The sequence below is a fragment of the Grampus griseus genome, assembly GCF_964374135.1.
Source record: "Grampus griseus genome assembly, chromosome: 1".
NCBI lineage: Eukaryota > Metazoa > Chordata > Mammalia > Artiodactyla > Delphinidae > Grampus > Grampus griseus.
In genome coordinates, this window is record NC_139017.1 from 155,390,918 (window position 1) to 155,411,581 (window position 20,664).

Consider the following 20,664-nt stretch of genomic DNA (forward strand, 5'->3'; position numbering starts at 1 on the left):
AAGGACCTTGGGACAAGGCCCTGGAGATGAAACCAGAGCCTGAAAACGGTTACGTTTTCTTTCATTCATTCAGCATATTTATTAAGCATCACTGTCCTCATGTCTGTTAGGTACCAAAGGTACAGCCTTAAAGAACTCTGACAGAGGGACTTCCCTGGTGTCGCAGTGGTTAAGATTCCGAGCTCCCAATGTAAGGGGCCAGGATTCGATCCCTGGTCAGGGAACTAGATCCCACATGCATGCCGCAATTAAGAGTTTGCATGCCACAACTAAGGAGGCCGCCTGCCGCAACTAAGACCCAGTGCAACCAAATACATAAATTAAAAAAAAAAAGTTGACAGAATCCCAGCCTAACAGAGAAGACAGACAATAAACAAGTGAAGAAATAAACAAGATAAATACTACAAATTGTGAAGACAGATCTCATATACATTACATCACATATAGGATGGTGTAACAGAGGCAGGGAGGGCTTTTCTGTGTGACATTCAAGCTGAAATAGAAGAATGAAGAAGCCATAACACTGCAGAAAGTTGGGGGAAAAGCACTTTGGGCTGAGCAAACAGCAAGACCAAATAGCTTGAGGCAAAAAGCATGCAGACAAAGTAACTTGATAAATCCTAAGAAAAGATTAGGGCTCCCTGTGGACAGGGTCTGAGAACTAGAGAGATAAGACTGGGAAAGCAGGGACTTCCCTGGTGGCGCAGTGGTTAAGAATCCATCTGCCAATGCAGGGGACACGGGTTCGATCCGTGGTCCAGGAAGATTCCACATGCCACAGAGTAACTAAGCCTGTGCGTCACAACTACTGAGCCCGCGTGCTGCAACTACGGAAGCCCATGCACCTAGAGCCTGTGGTCTGCAATAAGAGAAGCCACTGCAATGAGAATCCCGTGCACTGCAATGAAGACCCAACACAGCCAAAAAAAAAAAGATATATGTTGGAGGTAGAACTGATTTTTTGATTTCGTGCAGAGGATAAATCCTTGTTGTTGTTAACTATATAATGCTATTTATCATGCTGGGGAACACTGGAAGGAACAGGATAGGTTGATAAAATCATGAGCATGAGCTGATATGCCAGCTAGGCCTCCAAATGTAGGTGTCTAATAAGTAGTTGGATAAGTTGGGAGCTCAGAGGAGAGCTCTATCCTACCATGGTAATAAAATGTAAAAATTATTAACATTTAGGGCTTTCCCTGGTGGTCCAGTGGCTAAGACTTCGTGCTCCCAATGCAGGGGTTCGATCCCTGGTCGGGGAAATAGACCCCTTTTTAAAAAAAGATTATTAACATTTAGATGGTGTTTGAAGTCTTGAAGAGACTAGATAAGAGAACCTAGTTGTTAAAGCGGGCCCAGAACTGAGCTCTGAAATATCTCATCATTTAGGGGTCCTAAGATGGAGAAGTCAGCAAAGGAGACAGGACACTTAGGCAAGAAAAAAATCACAAGGGTGTGGTGTCACAGAGGCCAGTAAGGAAAGTGTTTCGTGAAAGACAGAGTACCACCTATGTCGAATGCTGCTAACAGGTAAAAAGAGATAGCATCGAGAACTGTTTATTGGATTTGGCAACTTGTGGCTTATTGGTATCCTTCTCAGGTTTAAGAGAAGGGTGGACAGATTGAGTTGGATTGAAGAGGAAACAGAGGTGAGGATATGGAGACCTCTAGTGTGGGCAATTTGTTTTAGTATTGTTGCAAAGAGGAGTGAAGAAATGAGATGACTGGGTAAAAGGGAGGGTTTGTTTATTTTTAAGACGGAAGTGATTCAGTAGAAGTAACTGATGGTACAGCAAGGAAAAATCCTTGAGAAGGTATGGGGGTGGTGGTGTGGGATCCACAGCACTGGGGGTGGGGTTTGCCCTTTGGTAGGGGCAGAGACACATCTTTCATGGTACCAGGAAGTCAGAAATGGGTGCAGATGCAAGTAGGCTTGTAGCTCCTAGTTGGATGAGAATGATCCTGATTTTTGTTTTCTCAAAGAACTATGAGAAGTCATTATTTATGGTAGAGTGAGAGAAGAGGGTGTAGGAGTTTGAACAGAGAAAGCATGAAATACACTATCTCTGGAAGTGGGAAAGTGAACTTACTAGAGAAATTCAGTACGATTGCCAGGGAAAGTCTAATGCCCTTTTCTGGTCCGTGGTCAAAATTTAAAGTGAAAGCCTCAGCCCTTGTTAAAGAAGGTGAATTCTTTGGTCCAACCAGAATTGGGGTTTTACCAGGTGAGTATATGGGGAAAGAGAAAAACAAGAGTTGTGGCAATCGTAACATCTAAACTGGGTTAACACAAGTTATGAATATAAAAATGTGAGATAGAGTGAAAAAGTCATACATTTAATGGTTTGGCGTTTTGTTTGTTGTTTTTTGCTTTTGGCCACGCAGCCTGTGGGATCTTAATTCCTCCACCAGGGATCTAACCCATGCCCCCTAAAGTGGGAGCATGGAGTCTTAACCACTGGACCGCTAGGTGAGTCCCGGTTTGGAGGTTTTGACGAAGCCAAAGAATCAAAGTTACTATGTTAGTTGGGATGCTTGAAATAGAGATTTTTTAGGGATGTTATTCCTGGCAATAACAAACAGGAATAACTATATATGATGTGGGTGGGGTGGCTGACATAGGATGGAGGGAAAGATTGTTGGAGGTGAGTAGGTAAAGGATTAACAGAGTATTGGGTGGTCATCCACACAGATGTTAAATGATGTACAGAAGTAGAAAGAAAGACAGTGAGCCATGAGCTAGTATTAACTGAGGGAGGAATGATCCACCCAAAGGTCCATAGATGACACTAACTAGGAGAGGTATTAAGGGAAATGTCTCATGCACTTCAAAGTAGTTGGAGATTTTGAAGTAAGAAGGATGCTGTCCATTTGTTGATTCCATATATATATATATTTATTTAAAATAAATTTATTAATTTTATTTATTTTTGGCTGCGTTGGGTCTTCGGTGCTGTGCGCAGGCTTTCTCTAGTTGTGGTGAGTGGGGTCTACTCTCTGTTGTGGTGTGCGGGCTTCTCACTGCGGTGGCTTCTCTTGTTGTGGAGCACAGGCGCTAGGCGGGCAGGCTTCAGTAGTCGCACGCGGGCTCAGTAGTTGTGGCACAGAGGCTTAGCTGCCCCACGGCATGTGGGATCTTCCCGGACCAGGGCTCGAACCTGTGTCCCCTGCATTGGCAGGCGGATTCTTAACCACTACGCCACCAGGGAAGCCCCATATATATATATTTTTGAATTTTATTTATTTTTTTATTCAGCAGGTTCTTATTAGTTATCCATTTTATACATATTAGTGTATATATGTCAATCCCAATCTCCCAATTCTAGATATTTTAATATTGTAGTTTTAAAGTATCTTAATCTGTTCATAAAGTGTTTTGAGGTAGCAGAATTAAGAAAAATGTTAAATTCTTTCTGTGATTCGTGTTTGTAAATTACTAGTCTATATACACACACACAAAATCAAGGCCTTTCTCTTTTAACAAAGAGGGCACTGAAGCTTATTGAGCCATTTATACTGCTAGACCAAACCAGTACTCCAATGAGGTTCCAAAATAAAATCAGTAAGATGGTGTGTGTGAAATCGGTTAAGATTTTATTTCTCTAATTTTATTGGCCCAGCACGAGGTGGAAGAGATAGCAGGCACTTCATTTATGCTTTTGAACCAGAGACTGCTGTTCTTTCTGGGGAAGGATACCAGCAGGCTGCTCCTAAGAGCAATCAAGAAAGGAAGGAGCCTTCTAACATCTCTCCCTAGGAGCTGCTGATAGGGCCCTGGCTATTTGCTTTCACGGGAAAATTGCTCTGGAGAACCCATTCAAATATCTCCCAGCAAATCACTGTGGCCTACAGCCAACTCCTTTTCCGCTCATTGGCCGACTGGAAACTTCAACCACTCCACGCCTCCCGCCTCTCATCGGGAGCCAATAGGAAAGATTAGTTTCTCGTAACTTAGCGTCATCAAGTACAGTACTTGCAACTGGCTTTTGGAGCTACAGATCGAGAAGTAGGCGGGGCCGTGCCAGCCGGCCTATATAAGAAGAGGACAAAGGCGGCGCGCCGCCTGTGTCATCCGCCATCTTGTGCGAAGCAAGGTGGCCTCCACGTTCCCCGAACGTCTTCTTCGCTTCTGCCTCGACCGCCCCTTGATCACAGACATGTCTCGGGACCGGTTCCGAAGTCGGGGCGGTGGCGGTGGCGGTTTCCACCGACGCGGAGGGGGAGGCGGCCGCGGCGGCCTCCACGATTTCCGCTCCCCGCCACCCGGCATGGGCCTCAATCAGAACCGCGGACCTTTGGGGCCCGGCCCGGGCCAGGGCGGCCCCAAGCCTCCGATCCCGCCACCGCCTCCGCACCAGCAACAGCAGCAGCCACCGCCGCAGCAGCCGCCACCACAGCAGCCGCCGCCGCTTCAGCCGCCGCCGCACCAGCCGCCGCATCCGCAGCCGCCGCATCAGCCGCCGCCGCCGCCACAGGACTCATCTAAGCCTGCCGTCCCTCAGGGACCCGGCCCTGCTCCCGGAGTAGGCAGCGCTCCCCCGGCCTCCGGCTCGGCGCCGCCCGCCACACCCCCGACTTCGGGGGCCCCCACGGGGCCAGGCCCCACCCCGACCCCGCCGCCCGCTGTCACCTCGGCGCCCCCCGGGGTGCCCCCGCCCGCGCCGCCGAGCAGCGGGGTCCCCACCACCCCCCCTCAGGCTGGCGGCCCGCCGCCTCCACCCGCGGGGGTCCCGGGCCCCGGCCCTAAGCAGGGCCCAGGAGCCGGCGGCCCCAAAGGCGGCAAAATGCCAGGCGGGCCGAAGCCCGGCGGCGGCCCGGGCCTAAGCACTCCTGGCGGCCACCCCAAGCCGCCGCACCGAGGCGGCGGGGAGCCCCGCGGGGGCCGGCAACACCACCCGCCCTACCACCAGCAGCACCACCAAGGGCCGCCACCCGGCGGGCCCGGGGGCCGCAGTGAGGAGAAGATCTCTGACTCCGAGGTGAGTGTCTCCCTGCGCTACGGGTCGGTTTCCCTAAGATGGCGGCGGCCCCCCCCTTCCGCCCTCCATTTTGTTGGAGACCGGAAAGGGCGCCTGCGCCCGGGGGTGGGGGGGCGGGGCCGGCTGCTGCAGTGAGGGGCGGACGGCTCGGGTCTGCCAGCTGTCCCCCCCCACCCCGGGTTAGGCCTCCCGGCTGGCGGAGAACTGACGGAAGGAGGCGCTGAGAAGCTATGGTGGGCCTTGTTAAAGCTAGTGGATCCTGGGAGCCAGAATAGGGTGGAGGATTGGAGAGATCGAGGTAGTCCTGGTCTTACACGCGCAGGCCCAGGGCTTGTCGACAACGGAATTTTGGTCGTTTTCTTTGTTTAATATCCCACCACCATTTTAACTTTTGCCCACTATGATTTTGATTTTGACATTTAGCATAAACCGCTGACGAGGTTCCTGATATAGAGTCTACTCTATAGAGAGGTTTGTGGCTGTTCTCGAGACTGTTCTGGATGGTTTAGGGTCTTTGATGTTCGGACTAATTACATTGGAAATCCCGTAAATGTAGTAGCATCTTTGACTTTAAATGGAACAGGAGAGCAACTTGACTGTAACATACCCAGTTTGGGAAAAACGAAAATTATTATTGGGTCTTCCTATTTGCAGAGGTAACTGGTATCTGAAAATTCCTTTCCTTTTTCACTAGGGGTTTAAAGCCAACTTGTCTCTCTTGAGGAGGCCTGGAGAGAAAACTTACACGCAGCGTTGTCGGTTGTTTGTTGGTAATCTACCTGCTGATATCACGGAGGATGAATTCAAAAGATTATTTGCTAAATATGGAGAACCAGGAGAAGTTTTTATCAACAAAGGCAAAGGATTTGGATTTATTAAGCTTGTGAGTTTTTTTGTTTTTGTTTGTTTGTGTTTTTTTTGGTGGAATTAAAAGGGTCTTTTTTTCCTACAACAAACATAGTGTTTTTTAAACCAGCAAGAATAAATTAGTTTTTAAATTTTTCATCACTCACACAAAAGTTGCAGCTGTTGTACAGTGCATAATTGTTGGTATCTAAGAAAGGAAGGGAGTGGGTGGGTAAGGTATTTACCTCCCTCCCCTGAATGGTGTCAGGGTGGGCTGTCTGGAGATAGTTGAGCTGAGAGCTGTCAGAAGAATAGGATCGGGAGTTAGGCTTATGGCAATTTTAGGGTGGGCAGTAGCCAGTTTCGAGGTCATTAACGTGACTGTATGTCTTGATGCTTTCAGGAATCTAGAGCATTAGCTGAAATTGCTAAAGCTGAACTTGATGATACACCCATGAGAGGTAGACAGCTTCGGGTTCGATTTGCCACACATGCTGCTGCCCTTTCTGTTCGAAATCTTTCACCTTATGTTTCCAATGAACTGTTGGAAGAAGCCTTTAGTCAGTTTGGTCCTATTGAAAGGGCTGTTGTAATTGTGGATGATCGTGGAAGATCTACAGGGAAAGGCATTGTTGAATTTGCTTCTAAACCAGCAGCAAGAAAAGCATTTGAAAGATGCAGTGAAGGTGTTTTCTTACTAACAACGTAAGTTTTTATGTTTATTCGAATAACTTTTATTTATTAACTTGTATGAAGAAAATGCAATGAAACTGGAACAAAATTAAGATGGAACCATTTTTGTTGTTAGAACTCCTCGTCCAGTCATTGTGGAACCCCTTGAACAGTTAGATGATGAAGATGGTCTTCCTGAAAAACTTGCACAGAAGAATCCAATGTATCAAAAGTAAGATCTGTTGAACTTTTGGGCAGTTCTTAATTTAAGTGTAAATGAGAACTTGCTAGAGTAATTTTTCAATTTTGCTTAAAATATGCAAAGTTCTTTGAAATGGATGGGCATAATGAAAACCTCAGGCTCAGAAAGCTAGAGGTTTTGAAGCAGTTACTCAAATACCTAGTGTTGTTTCTGAGGTAGGTATATTTCACATGCATTCTTGTTTTGTTCTTAATGGTTGTTAGGATGTGTTGTAAGGATCCTCTTTTTTTTTTTTAATTAATTTATTTTTGTCTGCGTTGGGTCTTCGTTGCTGCACGCAGGTTTTCTCCAGTTGCGGCGAGTGGGGGCTGCTCTTTGTTGCGGTGCGTGGGCTTCTCATTGTGGTGGCTTCTCCTGTTGTGGAGCAGAGGCTCTAGGTGCACAGGCTTCAGTAGTTGTGGCACACGGGCTCAGTAGTTGTGGCTCACGGGTGCTAGAGCGCAGGCTCAGTAGTTGAGGTGCACGGGCTTAGTTGCTCCGCGGCATGTGGGATCTTCCCGGACCAGGGCTTGAACCTATTTCCCCTGCGTTAGCAGGCGGGTTCTTAACCAGTGTGCCACCAGGGAAGCCCGGTATCCTCATTTTTAAGGGTTGAAAAAATATTTCTTGAATCAGAATTTGGCTAGGGAAATAGAAAGTGAGGAAGGTAGGATTTATCTTCAGTGCCCATGTTACTGTTGACTATGTCTTTCTGGAACATGTATTGTTTTTGCTGTAAAAATACCTTATTAAGAATCAAGGTGATCTGTACCTTTCAGTATTTCTTAGCAGTAACAGGCCAGTGAAGTGACCATTGTTTTTAGGGGAAATCAGATATATTTCTTGTGTGCATCTATAAATTGGTTCATATTTAAATATTGTCAGGGAGAGAGAAACCCCTCCTCGTTTTGCCCAGCATGGCACATTTGAGTATGAGTATTCTCAGAGGTGGAAGTCCCTGGATGAAATGGAAAAACAGCAGCGGGAACAAGTTGAAAAAAACATGAAAGATGCAAAGGACAAATTGGAAAGTGAAATGGAAGATGCCTATCATGAGCATCAGGCGAATCTTTTGCGTCAAGGTAAAGGACTCTCTGAAATATTACCATTAGGGTCGTTTGCCTTTTGAACTTACTAGAATTTCACTAATGTGAATGTATGACAAAATTTTCCAATGTTCAGATCTGATGAGACGCCAGGAAGAATTAAGACGCATGGAAGAACTTCACAATCAAGAAATGCAGAAACGTAAAGAGATGCAGTTGAGGTAAAATCTTGTTAAATTAAGTCTTTGCTTCTGCATTAAGTGTACCTAAATTTTGCAGGTGAGTCAGATGAAATACAGAGGTGTTAAATACTGTGGCAGCTTTGGTTTAATGCTTAAATTGAAATAGAGTGTAAGATTTTTGTTATAAGGCTCACTTACTTTGCTGAAATACCTTTAGGGCTCTTCTTAGTCACTGTCCCAGCCTTTGTGTGTATTTGCTCTAACCTAGACTTTGTAATGCTCTTAAGCAAACCACTAGTTTTTTTCAAATTGAATTTTTAAAATGTGGATAAAACTTTAGTTTTTATGTTTGATGAATGTTTCTAGGCAAGAGGAGGAACGACGTAGGAGGGAAGAAGAGATGATGATTCGTCAACGTGAGATGGAAGAACAAATGAGACGCCAAAGAGAGGAAAGTTATAGCCGGATGGGCTACATGGATCCGGTAAGTAAACTTCTTTTGCAGTGTAATTGGAGTTTTCTACAAAGTTTGTAGACATCTAGGATGAAATTTTATTCAGTTAAATATAACCTTTCATATTATAGCTATTCTGCCATTTTTTCTCTTTTTAACCCAGGTGGTGTATTATGATTGATATGCCTTTTCCTTTGAGTTTTATCTTTTCCTTGGGTGGGCCAAAAAATTTCATTGGTTGGGAAGAAGCTTGCTTTATAGGTCTTTTGATAATGGAGTCTCACCTGGTTTCAGATTACTGATTTTTAAAATTACCTTATTGTTTTCCCTTAAGTTGAAAAACAATTTTTTTTTTAAACTTTGGAAATTCTTTTGTATTCAAGAATGCTTGGTATGGATTTAGTACAGGTGTATGAACGGGTTTTTTTTCTTTCAGAGAGAAAGAGACATGAGAATGGGCGGTGGAGGAGCAATGAACATGGGAGGTAAGAATGAAAATTAAATTAGTAATACCACTGAAGAGCAGTATTCTGGTTGAGTTGTAACCAGCATTTTTGTTTCCTAGATCCCTATGGTTCAGGAGGCCAGAAATTTCCACCTCTAGGTGGTGGTGGTGGCATAGGTTATGAAGCTAATCCTGGAGTTCCACCGGCAACAATGAGTGGTTCCATGATGGGAAGCGACATGGTAATGTATCCTGTGGGACATAGTTCAAAAGGAAATTCTCGTTTTCACAACTTACGTGTGTGTGTTTTTTTGTTTCTGTTTTTAAGTAGGCGACTGGACCTCTTTTAGTTCCCCTATCATGTAAATCGTAGTATTGAGGAGTACTTTGGCAACATAGAAGAACTCAATGTGGTAACCTAAACAGATAAGGTTGCCAACAAAAAGTCAATGCTTTTAGTAGTATGTTGGAATTATCTTTGGCAATAAGTAGACTTAGGTGCTTTCCATTATATTGCTTGTGTACTTTTGCACTATAGCTCATGGCAAATCCAAATTCTAAATGTTAGATAATGTAACATTATTCTACATCCACGTGAGAGTAATCAAATGGCAAGCTGTCATTCGTTAAGCTGGTATTTGCCAAAAGTGTGAATCAGACTTGTTTGTAGCTTTAGGCATGTTTTAGCAATGTGTAGGACTTTGACCTATATTTGGTGTGACTTCTACCCATGAAAAAGGAATTGTTTAGTCTTCGGACTCGTCGTTTCCCACCTGTTGGGCCTGTCTATAGGTGTACCTTCTAAAATAAACTGACATCTCTGTTTTGCTACAGGGTAGCAAAAGTCAATGATAATTTTAAGCATACTAGTTGTGTGCATTTGATCTGAACCTTCTTGATGCTGTCATATTTTAGCTGTACAGATAGTCTGTCAGGATACTTTAGAACAACCAAGTGAGTTGGTCTGAGTGGCTGTATTAGGACTTTACAATCCTTAGAAGAACTGAGTATTGGCTGTAGAGGTGGGTTTGGAGAAAAGTACATTGTCACAACTGAATTGAATCTGATTAGTTCACCTACAGGCTTTTGGCAAAGGAGGGAAGCTGCAGCATATAGCTCACTAGATTCATTTTACAAATAAGAACATAAGGATTTAGAATGGGGCCTCATCTATTTAAACTCTACTTAAGGCTTTTGAGAATTAGAATCATAAGTAGCTGGTTGGGTTAAACGTAGTGCTGTTAGCTTTCTTCAAATTGAATTTTAAAAATAATGTGGGTAACATTTTGGTTTATATCCTTCTTAATAGGCAGGTGTAGGTATGTATCAGATTTGTAACTGTAATTTGACATGATGTTCCCACAGTTAAGATTCTGTAGTCCATGTGACATGTAGCTCCTGGGTTCTAAGATACTGTAATAACATAATTGTAAAACCCCCAAATTTCCTCTTTACCTTTTTGAGATAAAACATACAATACAACGCGCTGAAAACCTAAGAATTTTAGGATTTTGAAATAGTTTGAAGGATTAGGATTTAGTATTTTTATAGTAACCCTGTAGTATTTTGTAGGAAGCATGTTGAAATCATTTATGGTAACAGTTAAACCCTGATGCCGTTTTAGTTTCTGGGGGGTTTTTGTTCTGGTTTTCGGGTTTTGTTTTGTTTTTTTCCTAGCAATACTCAGAATAACTGGTCTGTTTTAAATAGAATTTGAAAGATAGTTCAGGCTGCTGTGCTTTTGCATATCTGTAGGGTTTTTCTGTTTGGGAACATAGGTTTCTAGGACTAGAAGTACCTAAAACTAGGTGGAATAATGAAGTCCTGCTTTATTGCAGTCACTTAAGCTTGGTGTTAATGCTGTTTGGGAGACACCCAAAACACGGAATCATAACTGTCAGTGGACTTTTTACAGACCTAAGGGGAAAGTTGGGCTGTTATGAGGGTGGGCTGTATATACAGTCAATTTGCAATTGTAGAGAACAGTACTGTGAACATAATTGTCTCTGGTTATACAGTGATGGCTCTGAAGGTGGTATACCTGTGAGAATATGGCAACACACTTTTAAATCAAGTTACTGTGCCGGTTAAGTGACTAAATCTATTAGTCTTTTATTCTTTTTCTTTTTGTAGTCTGGTAGCATTTTATTAAAACTTTGAACCTTTTAAGGTTTCTGCAACTTAGCAGATGTGTCTTAAGATCTTGAAAAGCACAAGGTTTCTTATGCAGCACATACCACTAACTGGTGAGTAGGTCTTTGTCACTTCATTGAGTGAATTGAATCTGTCTGGTTGGGCTTGTTAGGCTTACTTGGAAATTAAATTTCCTGTTCAGACCTTGAAAGTGAGAAGTGTGTAAGCTTTTCAGTGGGTTAATCTGATGTGAAATTTCTTAAAACTCATTTTGGAATGGGTTTTCACATCTGCACTAATTCTTAAATTTTTTAGCACTACAGGGAAGATCTATTCTTTGAAACAGGTGTATGAGAATGGCTCAAGTGGGAACATACCACAAGGCATGTATTATCGTAAACTAATTTTCAAATTACCCTTTTTTCCTTTCTATGTTCCCGGTACCTGTGGATCGACTCATTGGTGATTGTATCGACGAACGTTGACTACGGAACCTTCTAAAATATTTACTTAACACACATGGACATCAACTACATATAATGAACTGTTACTTAACTGTTCCAATAGCGTACTGAGCGCTTTGGGCAGGGAGGTGCGGGACCTGTGGGTGGACAGGGTCCTAGAGGAATGGGGCCTGGAACTCCGGCAGGATATGGTAGAGGGAGAGAAGAGTATGAAGGCCCAAACAAGAAACCCCGATTTTAGATGTGATATCTAGGCTTTCATTCCAGTTTGTTTTTGTCTTTTCTTGTTTAGATAGCAATCTTTTAAATTCTTGCATTTTAGTAAGAAAGCTACCTTTTTATGGATGTTAGCAGTTTATTGACCTAATATTTGTAAATGGTCTGTTTGGGCAGGTAAAATTATGTAATGCAGTGTTTGAAACAGGGGAATTTTTTTTTCCTTTTTTTCCTTTTTTTCCTTTTTTTTTTTTTTAACTGTATAATGTCCCTCAATTTATGGCAGTGTACCTTGTGCCACTGATTTCCAAAGTGTACCAATTTTTTTTTTTTACTGTGCTTCAAATAAATAGAAAAAATAGTTAAGATTTTGATCTTCAACTTTGCCATTCATGCTTCTATGCACATTAGGCTAGGTGTTCCACTTGGAAAGCATAAGAGTGTCTAGGCCTTTGAGTGGCATATGCCATTTCTGGGAAATGTATTTGTAGGCTAAGTATTGCTTTCTACATTTAAGTACCCCCTTGTTTTAAAAAGAAGAAATGCATATTGAATAGTTTCATGATTTGATTTGTTTGGCATTATAGGAAGCAAGCCGGTGCTAGTATTTTCAAATGGCTATGTAAGCAAAGCTGAACTGTAAATCTTCATTCAGGAATGTGTATTAAGATTATGGAATGGGTGTAAGACTGTTGGTAGGGGGAGAAAGTGGGTATGACTTAAATGGATCTTTTACGGCCCTATGATCTATCCTTTCCTTGAAAGTTTCTGAAGAACAAGTGGAAAGATCATTTTGTTGCATTCCTCCATTCTTGTTTTTTAAAGAACGAGTCCCAAGCCCTACGAACGGCTTGTATTGAACATTCACATCTGAATTAAAGATTGTTAAACATGAAGTCTTTTCATGTATTACTTCAAGTGATTTATAAAGATGGGGTTTAGTCTGAATAATTAAACTCGAAAGTAAGGTATAGTCATCATAAAGTAGGTTTGGCTATGTATACATTTGTACTCTAACTTTTACATCTCCTTGTGGTACTTCTGTTGGGCAAAAATCTGTAGGACTATAAAAAAAACTTATTTTCTTTTCTAAGAGCTGGTAGTGACTTAATAACAAATAGGGTTGCAGAGAACTATACTTACTGTGAAATATTTTTAACGTGTTTTTCCATAGTTTCCTTTTGATGTAGCACTAAATCTGGAGAGTTGCTCGTGCTACACAGTACAAATATCCTTTCCTCCCACCATAAAGCTTTGGAGCTTTTCGATGGTGTTGTCAGTTTATTGTCAACTTCATTGAATCTCCTTTCATTAGAGACATTTTGACTTGTTAATAAAATAGATCGTTACTGTTGTCTGTTAGTACAATGGGAACCTGCTTTCCCATGTTTATATTGTTAGCAGAGGAATAACTTCCTAAAAGTAGTAGGTAAGGTAACTGAATGGTTTGGCTTTGTTCTTAGTTATGTTTCCATTCAAATTTGTACATTATAGAACTCTTACTATGGAATGTGTCTTCCTCCTTTTCACCTCTGTTGGTGTTAATTGGCAAAAGTAAAATTCTAAACCAAATCTTTGTTTAAATACTGAAGGCTTAGTATTGTGCCTGAGTACAAAGGGAAACCTGTTGTTGAAACAATTGAGCACTCGTGCATAGGAAACCTGTTAATACTAAAAGTAAAACACTAGTGGAGTATAAAGGCATGCCACCGAATTCTGGTTGTGTGACTGACAGGTACCTGGTGTACTAATTAAGGGAGAGAATCTCATTAGAAAATGTTCATTATTTCTGTTCACCAAGACACTTGGAAATGAGTAGTTCTACCAGAATTATATCAATGAGGAAGTTTTGTCCCAAGTCAAGTTATTAATTGGTGATAATGTATGAGATTTTCTGTACCGGAAACAAGGGTCTTGATTTGAAAGGAGTCCATTACAATTTGATTGAATTGTATGGTAGGGACTCCACTAATGATAAGAAAATAAGGGGTGTTCATGGGACACCCACAGAGGGTGAACTTGAATGTGTGGGCGGGGGCTGGTGGGGAAATGGAAAAATCTGCCTATAAAATTAATGTTTCAGTTTATTTTTCAGATTACATGCCTTTCTTTATAAGGGATGCTGGCACAGACCCCTAAAATAAGCTTTTGGTAGTACTGTACCTTTGAAGAGTGGTGAAGGATGCTAATGGATAATCTCCTGAAAGTTGTGGTTTTGATAGCCTTATTGTGTAGAATTGCTAAACGTTGTTTAGCAAGTAATGTTGCTTAGTTTCAACTAAGTTTTGACTTTAATCACTGAAACAGCAGCGTACCAAGGGTCGTAAGCTACTCAAATAGACTTTCAACAAGTCTTGGAATGTATATGATAGTTTTTAGCCTAATGGGAATTTGAATCATCTTTAAAAGTAGATTCCTAAAAGCTGATTTATGAAACTTGGGGGTGGGAAAGGGAAAGTAGTACTTTTGAAGTATTTTAGCCATTTTTCTCATTTAAAGAAACCACCTGCCCCCGTTTCCTCCTCCACTTTCTCTCATAATTTTGTTTTAAGAGGAACACTGATTGTTTTTAAACTTATTACTCCTCTTATAATTCCTAATCTTTAAAAACTGCATTCTCTAAGAGATCCCAGTGTATTTAATAGGTGTTTTAGAAACTTAACCCATTGGCTCAACGTTTAGTGAAACCATAATCCTCTTTGCTTAGGTAAACTTCTAAGAAATACTATAAGCCCCACCACTCTTTATTAGATGTATTATACCACTAATATAAACATAATAATTTGGGAAATTGTAATGTTACGCCTGTGCAATTTTTATAAGTGGCATATTATGGCAGATAAAAATTTAGAGACTTGGCTTTTCTTGGGCAAGCCACTAAGTTGTGGCGGAATATTTTCTGGTGTTCTTGGACTGCAATTATGCACTATTAAAGTAGTCGCCTGCTACATAACTGCATTTAGCCAGCATTTCTGCAGTGCGTAACTGTGAGGAACGTAGTACCGCAAATGGCAATGGACATTAGGACCCGGATGTAGTATTCCTGCTTGCTCCGAGATTCTCATTGCCGACTGCATACAGGTAGGTAACAAGCAATATAATCTAACTTGGTGACTTGCTATGTACTTTTATTCCGTGGGCATTCTGACATCATACTTCTGACAATGAAATTACAGTGCAGCACCTAACACCTGTATGATAAAGCTAGCTTATATCAAAACTGCGTGGGTTTGGGTTTAGAGCTGTAATTTGTCAGGCAGAATTCAGTGCTGTTGCAGTTCTCAGATAAAAAGTGCAAACTTGATTATTTGGTATATCTGATTCAGTTGTGTGGTTTTTAGTTGCATTGTAACTGAAGATAACATGAAACACATCAGTGGTGTGGGGGAGGGGACCATACCATACTTCGGAAGTAAGAGTGCTTTTTAAGCATCTTGACACAGACTGTATAGCATGTGATAATTAGTTTCTGTTGTAGCAAACTGACCTGCTCATAGGTCAGCAATATCAGTTTGAGTGTAATCTTGGTAATTACTCTGCAGGTTGAGTGAATTAAGACTAAAAGTACAGTTTTTTTTGTAATGTGATTTAAAAATTTTTTTAAATGGGCTCCATCGGAACACCTCTGTTACTAACTTGGGGCATAGATGGGAATCTAACATGAATAGTTCAAGTTCTGTGATTTGTCTAAATATGTTTATACTCTAAACCTGGGGGAAAGTGGTGTGGCATGTTGACTTGCCTATTGAATACATGTTGGGAATCATTTCCCAATCATAAGACTTCGTCGTATTCTGTAGGATAACTGCAAATGTTCAGAGTAGCTTTTTGAATTTGGTTCCCTTAGCTTTAGGGATGTGATGTTACAATTCATACTGTTCGACTACCAAAACAGTAAGTCTTCAAAAGCACCTTCCTTTGTTGCTTAGGATTTAAGCTTTGCATCGACTGTTGTTCCAGACCTCAATTCAACTGAACTTTGGTCTATGAACTGGTTTTTAGCTAGCATGCATGAGAAACAGCTTTCGTGTATAATGTTTTCTGCTCTGTAACTGGAAAGTTTGGTTTATTTTGCATAAATGTTGGTAAAACTCTTCATGACTATGAGAATTTTCTTTCATTGTATCAAGACAAATGGCTTGTTCTTTGGCAAGCGATTCACAAGGTGGGGACAAATTTGTACTTTAATACGTAGTCCATTCAACCAAATGACTTGACTCTCCTGCTAGATGAAAGAGCAAATGGTGACTAGTTTAGCTCTCTATATTAGTAATACAGTGCACATCAAACATAATGCTCAGTATTAGTGACAAGAGTGTCACTAAATTGGCATGCATCCCTGATGGGGTTTTCCTGTGGCATAATCCATTAAGTCGGTGGCCAGCACTTGCTACCGTGGTTCAGTGATTGTTTAGAAATAAAAGCGCAGGTTTGTCTCTTAACAGTCAATAACAATTTTGGGAGAATGTACTTGTTACAATATATGGACATCATTGGGGTGGGGGGGGGTAATTTTGCTTCATTCTGCTTATCTCGATGAATAGGCTTTTGCACTTTCGATGAGAAACCTGTGACTTTAGTCAATTCTTACTAGTTTTGATTTGTATGTAGCTGTAATTTGTGAATCTTAGTGCAGAGGGTCTTAAAAAAAATCACTCAGTCAAAAAGCTGGGGATAAATGGGTTTCAGTAATAACTCTATATACCGAGGTGCTCGCATTGTATTTCATAGTCTTTTCTTGTTACAAACCAAAATTATTTTTAATGAGAATGGTCGGAAGTTCAGAGGTGTGATGCCAGAATGCATTTTCGTACTGTTAGGCCCTTGGAACAGGTACCGGTGCTTTATGAAAGATGAAAGAAATGCAATGGGTGCTCTTCACATAAGGTTGCAAAACCTGCAAAGAATGCATAATAGTTTCACTTTTCCCCAATAAAGAGATGCGTGTGACTAGTTTTGGACTTTTAACCTTAATGGGGGTTGCATGTTTCCTATTGTTAATCATTGTCAGCTGCAGTGACATGATACACAGTCCTGCATTTACTGCCTTTCCCTTAATGATTTTGGACAGGTTTTAGAGAGCCAGGATGTTTGTTCTGGGCCTTTATTTGGTTTTGGCTTTAGCTGATAATGTTTCAGTGCTCTGTCAGCTAGTGCAGTTCTCAAATGGCTGCCTATTAGGGAAAGAATTCAGAGGATTTGGCTGCTCCCAATCATCTGTCATTGCTGCTAGATAATGATTGGCAATTTTTAAGTCTCAACTGTGGAAAGCTCACAGTTGGTAAACCATCAAACATAAAAATGTTGCTTTTGAACACCAGTGCTGAAAAGATTTATTTGGAGGGTGAAAAAGGGGCTGGATGCAGCATAGGATAATCTGGAGAATGGAGGAAGAATGCAAAACGATATAGTATCCCTTATGGATGGTACATGTGCAACAGGGAACTATTTCATATACCCTTGGCAGTTGCTGATAATCAGGGAGGAAGAAAAACCTGGAATTTGAATTAAGGCTGATCTTTCTGGTTTTTGTGCACTGTGGCCCTGCCAGGCATATATAGTGAAGGTGAATGTCTTCTCCCTCAGAAAAACTCAGGTTCCTTGCTGTCCCGATAAGGCATAGCTTCCCTGCCCTAACTTAAAACTCAGTGAGGACTTAAGAGGGAAAGAATGAGGCAAATATATAGGATTGCAGGATAACAACTGCATTGTTGTGTACTGTGGAAGGGGGAGGGCTCTCTTGGTGGACTCCTGCTGAAGGTGGTCAGTCCACCTGAGAATGGAAGACATGCTTGGTGGGGAGCAGGGTACGTGCTTTTATATGAAAAGAGCCGATGTTAAAACTCATTTGGTAAGGTAAACGTTGTCACATACCTTCACATAAGGGATAGTATATTTTGGATTGCAGTCAAACTTCATTGTGGTCAGACTGGTGAAAATGCAGTTAGGCTTTTGTATTTTAAAGAGGATACAATTCTCATTCGAACTCAGGTGTCTACTGCTACCTTACGTCAGAATGATTTTAGATTTTTTCCCCCCATGAAGTCTCTTCCTATTTTTTATGCTGTAACTTGCCCCCAATCTTTGTCTCTGGAATTTACTCTTTAAATTTTGAAATTAACTAGCATTTTCAAATCTTTATGCCCTTGTCTTTTATATTAACTTTTTCTTATTATTCTTTAGGTAAGAATGATTGATGTTGGCTGATATTGGAGTGTTCATTCCGTTGAAGTAAGTTTCCTTGGAAGGTTTAACCTGTAGAGGATTTTGGGTTTGACTTCTATTTAATGGTTAAATAATTTGATTTAGCTATGTGGGGTGAAAACTGTTTGACTCTTTTTTAAGATGTTCGCCTCTCCTAAGATAATACCCTTATTTATTTTTTTTTAATGTGTGTGCATGCGTGTGGGTGTATGTGAGTTGGAAAGAGAAAAGATTGGGATTATTACAAATCCCAATTATTACAGATTATTACAAAGATGTCAAACAGTAGAAGAAAAAGATGAAAGATTTAGATCAGAAAAGAAGGCTTGAATTAGTGGAGACATGTATTTTCAGTACTCTTAAAATGAACTTTGGACCAATTCAAAATCCCATCCCTTTTTACATAATAAATTGTGAGGAACAGTTGTCTAGTCATTGGTAGGAGGGAAAACCTGTTTTCAACAGGTTCATTCAACCTGTTGATGTCAGAATAAAATGTACATGTTAGTAAAAATGTAATATATACTGAATATGTTATTTTAACACAGTTAATATTTTAATGATAGGTGGATAAGATATTTGTTCTCAAGACATCACACAGCATGAGCTGATCAAGAAGGAAAGCTACAACTTGTTAGACTGATGAAATATCTAGGTGAGTTGAGTGATTCTTACTCTGTAAACTGCCTTCAGGAGGACTCTCGGGTGGTATAAAAATAACTACTTGTGTGGATATCTCAATTTATTCTACGTTAAAACTTTCTTACAGGAAATATGTTTTTATAGCACACGCTTAAATATTTAAACATTTTTACAGCCTTCTGAGGTGTGGTAGACCTTGTCTGTTTGGCTAAAGCCTCACAAAAACAGGACTTAAGTTTTAAATAAAAATATATATCTGTATTCATCTCTGGGTCCATAAGACCATGTAGAAGAAGGTTCAGAAGATTTGAAGTTCCCTGTTTTTCATCAGATAGTTAAATGGTGGGATTACCTATAGTTGAGAATAGATGGAAGAAAAAATAAATACAGATGATGATCTAGAAGGGTTGGCAACAACTCTGCTGTTCTAGCTGGAAAGCAGTCGTAGACAGATGGACTTGACTGTGTTCCAATAAAACTTTTTTACAAAAAGGTGACTTGTAGATGGTACCTTACTGTCCCTTCATCTTACAGAAATTGCATTCGTTCAAGGTATCACTTAGGTATAAAGGGCTGTCATAATCAGTTTGAAATTAACAAAAATGGAAGAATTGAGGCTATATCTTATACCTAGAAAGAGGGTGCCAATTAATGGAGTGTCTTGAATGTTAGAGATCTGCCTTGTAAGAAAGTTCTTGTAGAAAATGGAAGTAAAATTTAATAAACTCATTGGGTGAGTCTGATATTAAAATCATTTCTGCTTCTTTAATCCTTAGTTATCTAAAGATCATTAAATACTATTACTACCACATTCCTTGATTAATGTTACTTTGCTGTTAGGAAGTTTACTTGGTTGATGCTGATAAATATTTGAGACCTTGATATGTGATTCTTAGGTCTTTTGGAGTAATTGTTTCCTTTAATTGACAGGATCCGGTGAACTCTGTCCCGAAAACCAGTGAGGAAGAGAGCAAAGAGGAATAAAACAACCTGTTGTTTAATAAAGACATTTTAAAATCAGATTGTCCTTCCATTTGTTTTGGTTTTGTTTTTAACTAGAGGACTCTTCCGTTTTCCAGAATTTTCTGTATATGTCAGCAACTTGTTTCTAGGTGACATTAAAAAAGTCATTCCATGTTGTAAGTATAAAACAAACTACATAATTTAGGACTCTACTTCTTGAGGCCTTTTTGGCAGAGCTGCTTTCAGCTCTCAATTACTAATCAACCTGATGGCCCTACACTATCAAACTCACCTGATTTAGCCATCATTATTTTAAAATTGCCTTCAGTCTTAGTAAGTTTTATTCCTGAGATTACCATGTGATTAGCAGTTAAAAAGCATTTTGTATATCACAAAAGGATTATCAGATTATGGTTATGGGTAGTCAAGACATTACTTCACTAACGAGTAGAGACTGAATTGCGTCTTGCCAAATAACCATATTTTGGTTACCCTGAGTAGCAATTTCTTTAAAGTGGAGTTGAATTTTATACGCAGTGTAAAATTCTGGAATTTGCTATAAAATCTGCTTGCCCCCTCCATTCTTGAAGCTCTCATTAAAACTTGACAAACTTAAAGGGATCTTTCACACCAAATTAATATGAGGTACGTATTAAAAGTAATTCGGGGTTTGCTTTTTGGTGTTTTTTTTTGGTTTTGTTTTTTTTGGGGAGCCGTGCCACATGGCCTGCAGGATCTTAGTTTCCCTGACCAGGGATCATACCTGTGCCCCCTGCAGTGGAAGCACAGAGTCCTAATCACTGGATCACTGGGGAATTCCCTTGTAACTGCAAAGGGAGAGAGTTGAAAGCCACAGCAGTCACTGGTCCCATGGAATTTGCTTTGAAAAGCTGTGTATAGTCAGTACCAGGGATGAGGCCCAAGATCCTGCTCTAAGTGTTCATAATCATTCTGATTATCTGTGATTGGCATATCTTCAGAGAGGCAAATGAGAGATCCCAAATCAAGAATCATCTGAGTCCATGTCTTGGTTCAACTGTTACTCCTTTTTTTTTTTTTTTGCGGTACGCGGGCCTCTCACTGTTGTGGCCTCTCCCATTGCGGAGCACAGGCTCCGGACGCGCAGGCTCAGCGGCCATGGCTCACGGGCCCAGCCGCTCCGCGGCATGTGGGATCT

At 40.9% G+C, this 20,664-nt stretch overlaps 1 protein-coding gene across 2 annotated transcripts; it reads left to right on the plus strand.

Annotated features, from left to right (window-relative positions):
• Positions 1 to 4,078: 4,078 nt before the first annotated feature.
• On the plus strand, positions 4,079 to 19,545 carry SFPQ (splicing factor proline and glutamine rich). 2 transcript variants are annotated; one of them, XM_082648978.1, is made up of 13 exons: positions 4,079 to 4,979; positions 5,674 to 5,862; positions 6,229 to 6,530; positions 6,634 to 6,729; positions 7,624 to 7,820; positions 7,921 to 8,005; positions 8,333 to 8,450; positions 8,857 to 8,905; positions 8,986 to 9,107; positions 11,566 to 14,759; positions 17,862 to 17,909; positions 18,449 to 18,537; positions 19,455 to 19,545. In XM_082648978.1, exons 1-10 carry the CDS (start codon positions 4,158 to 4,160, stop codon positions 11,701 to 11,703), a joined length of 2,118 nt encoding a protein of 705 aa, XP_082505104.1. In that variant the 5' UTR covers positions 4,079 to 4,157; the 3' UTR covers positions 11,704 to 14,759; positions 17,862 to 17,909; positions 18,449 to 18,537; positions 19,455 to 19,545. The 2 variants fall into 2 exon arrangements, with proteins under 2 accessions (XP_082505104.1, XP_082505105.1); XM_082648979.1 differs by lacking the exon at positions 11,566 to 14,759.
• Positions 19,546 to 20,664: the final 1,119 nt, after the last annotated feature.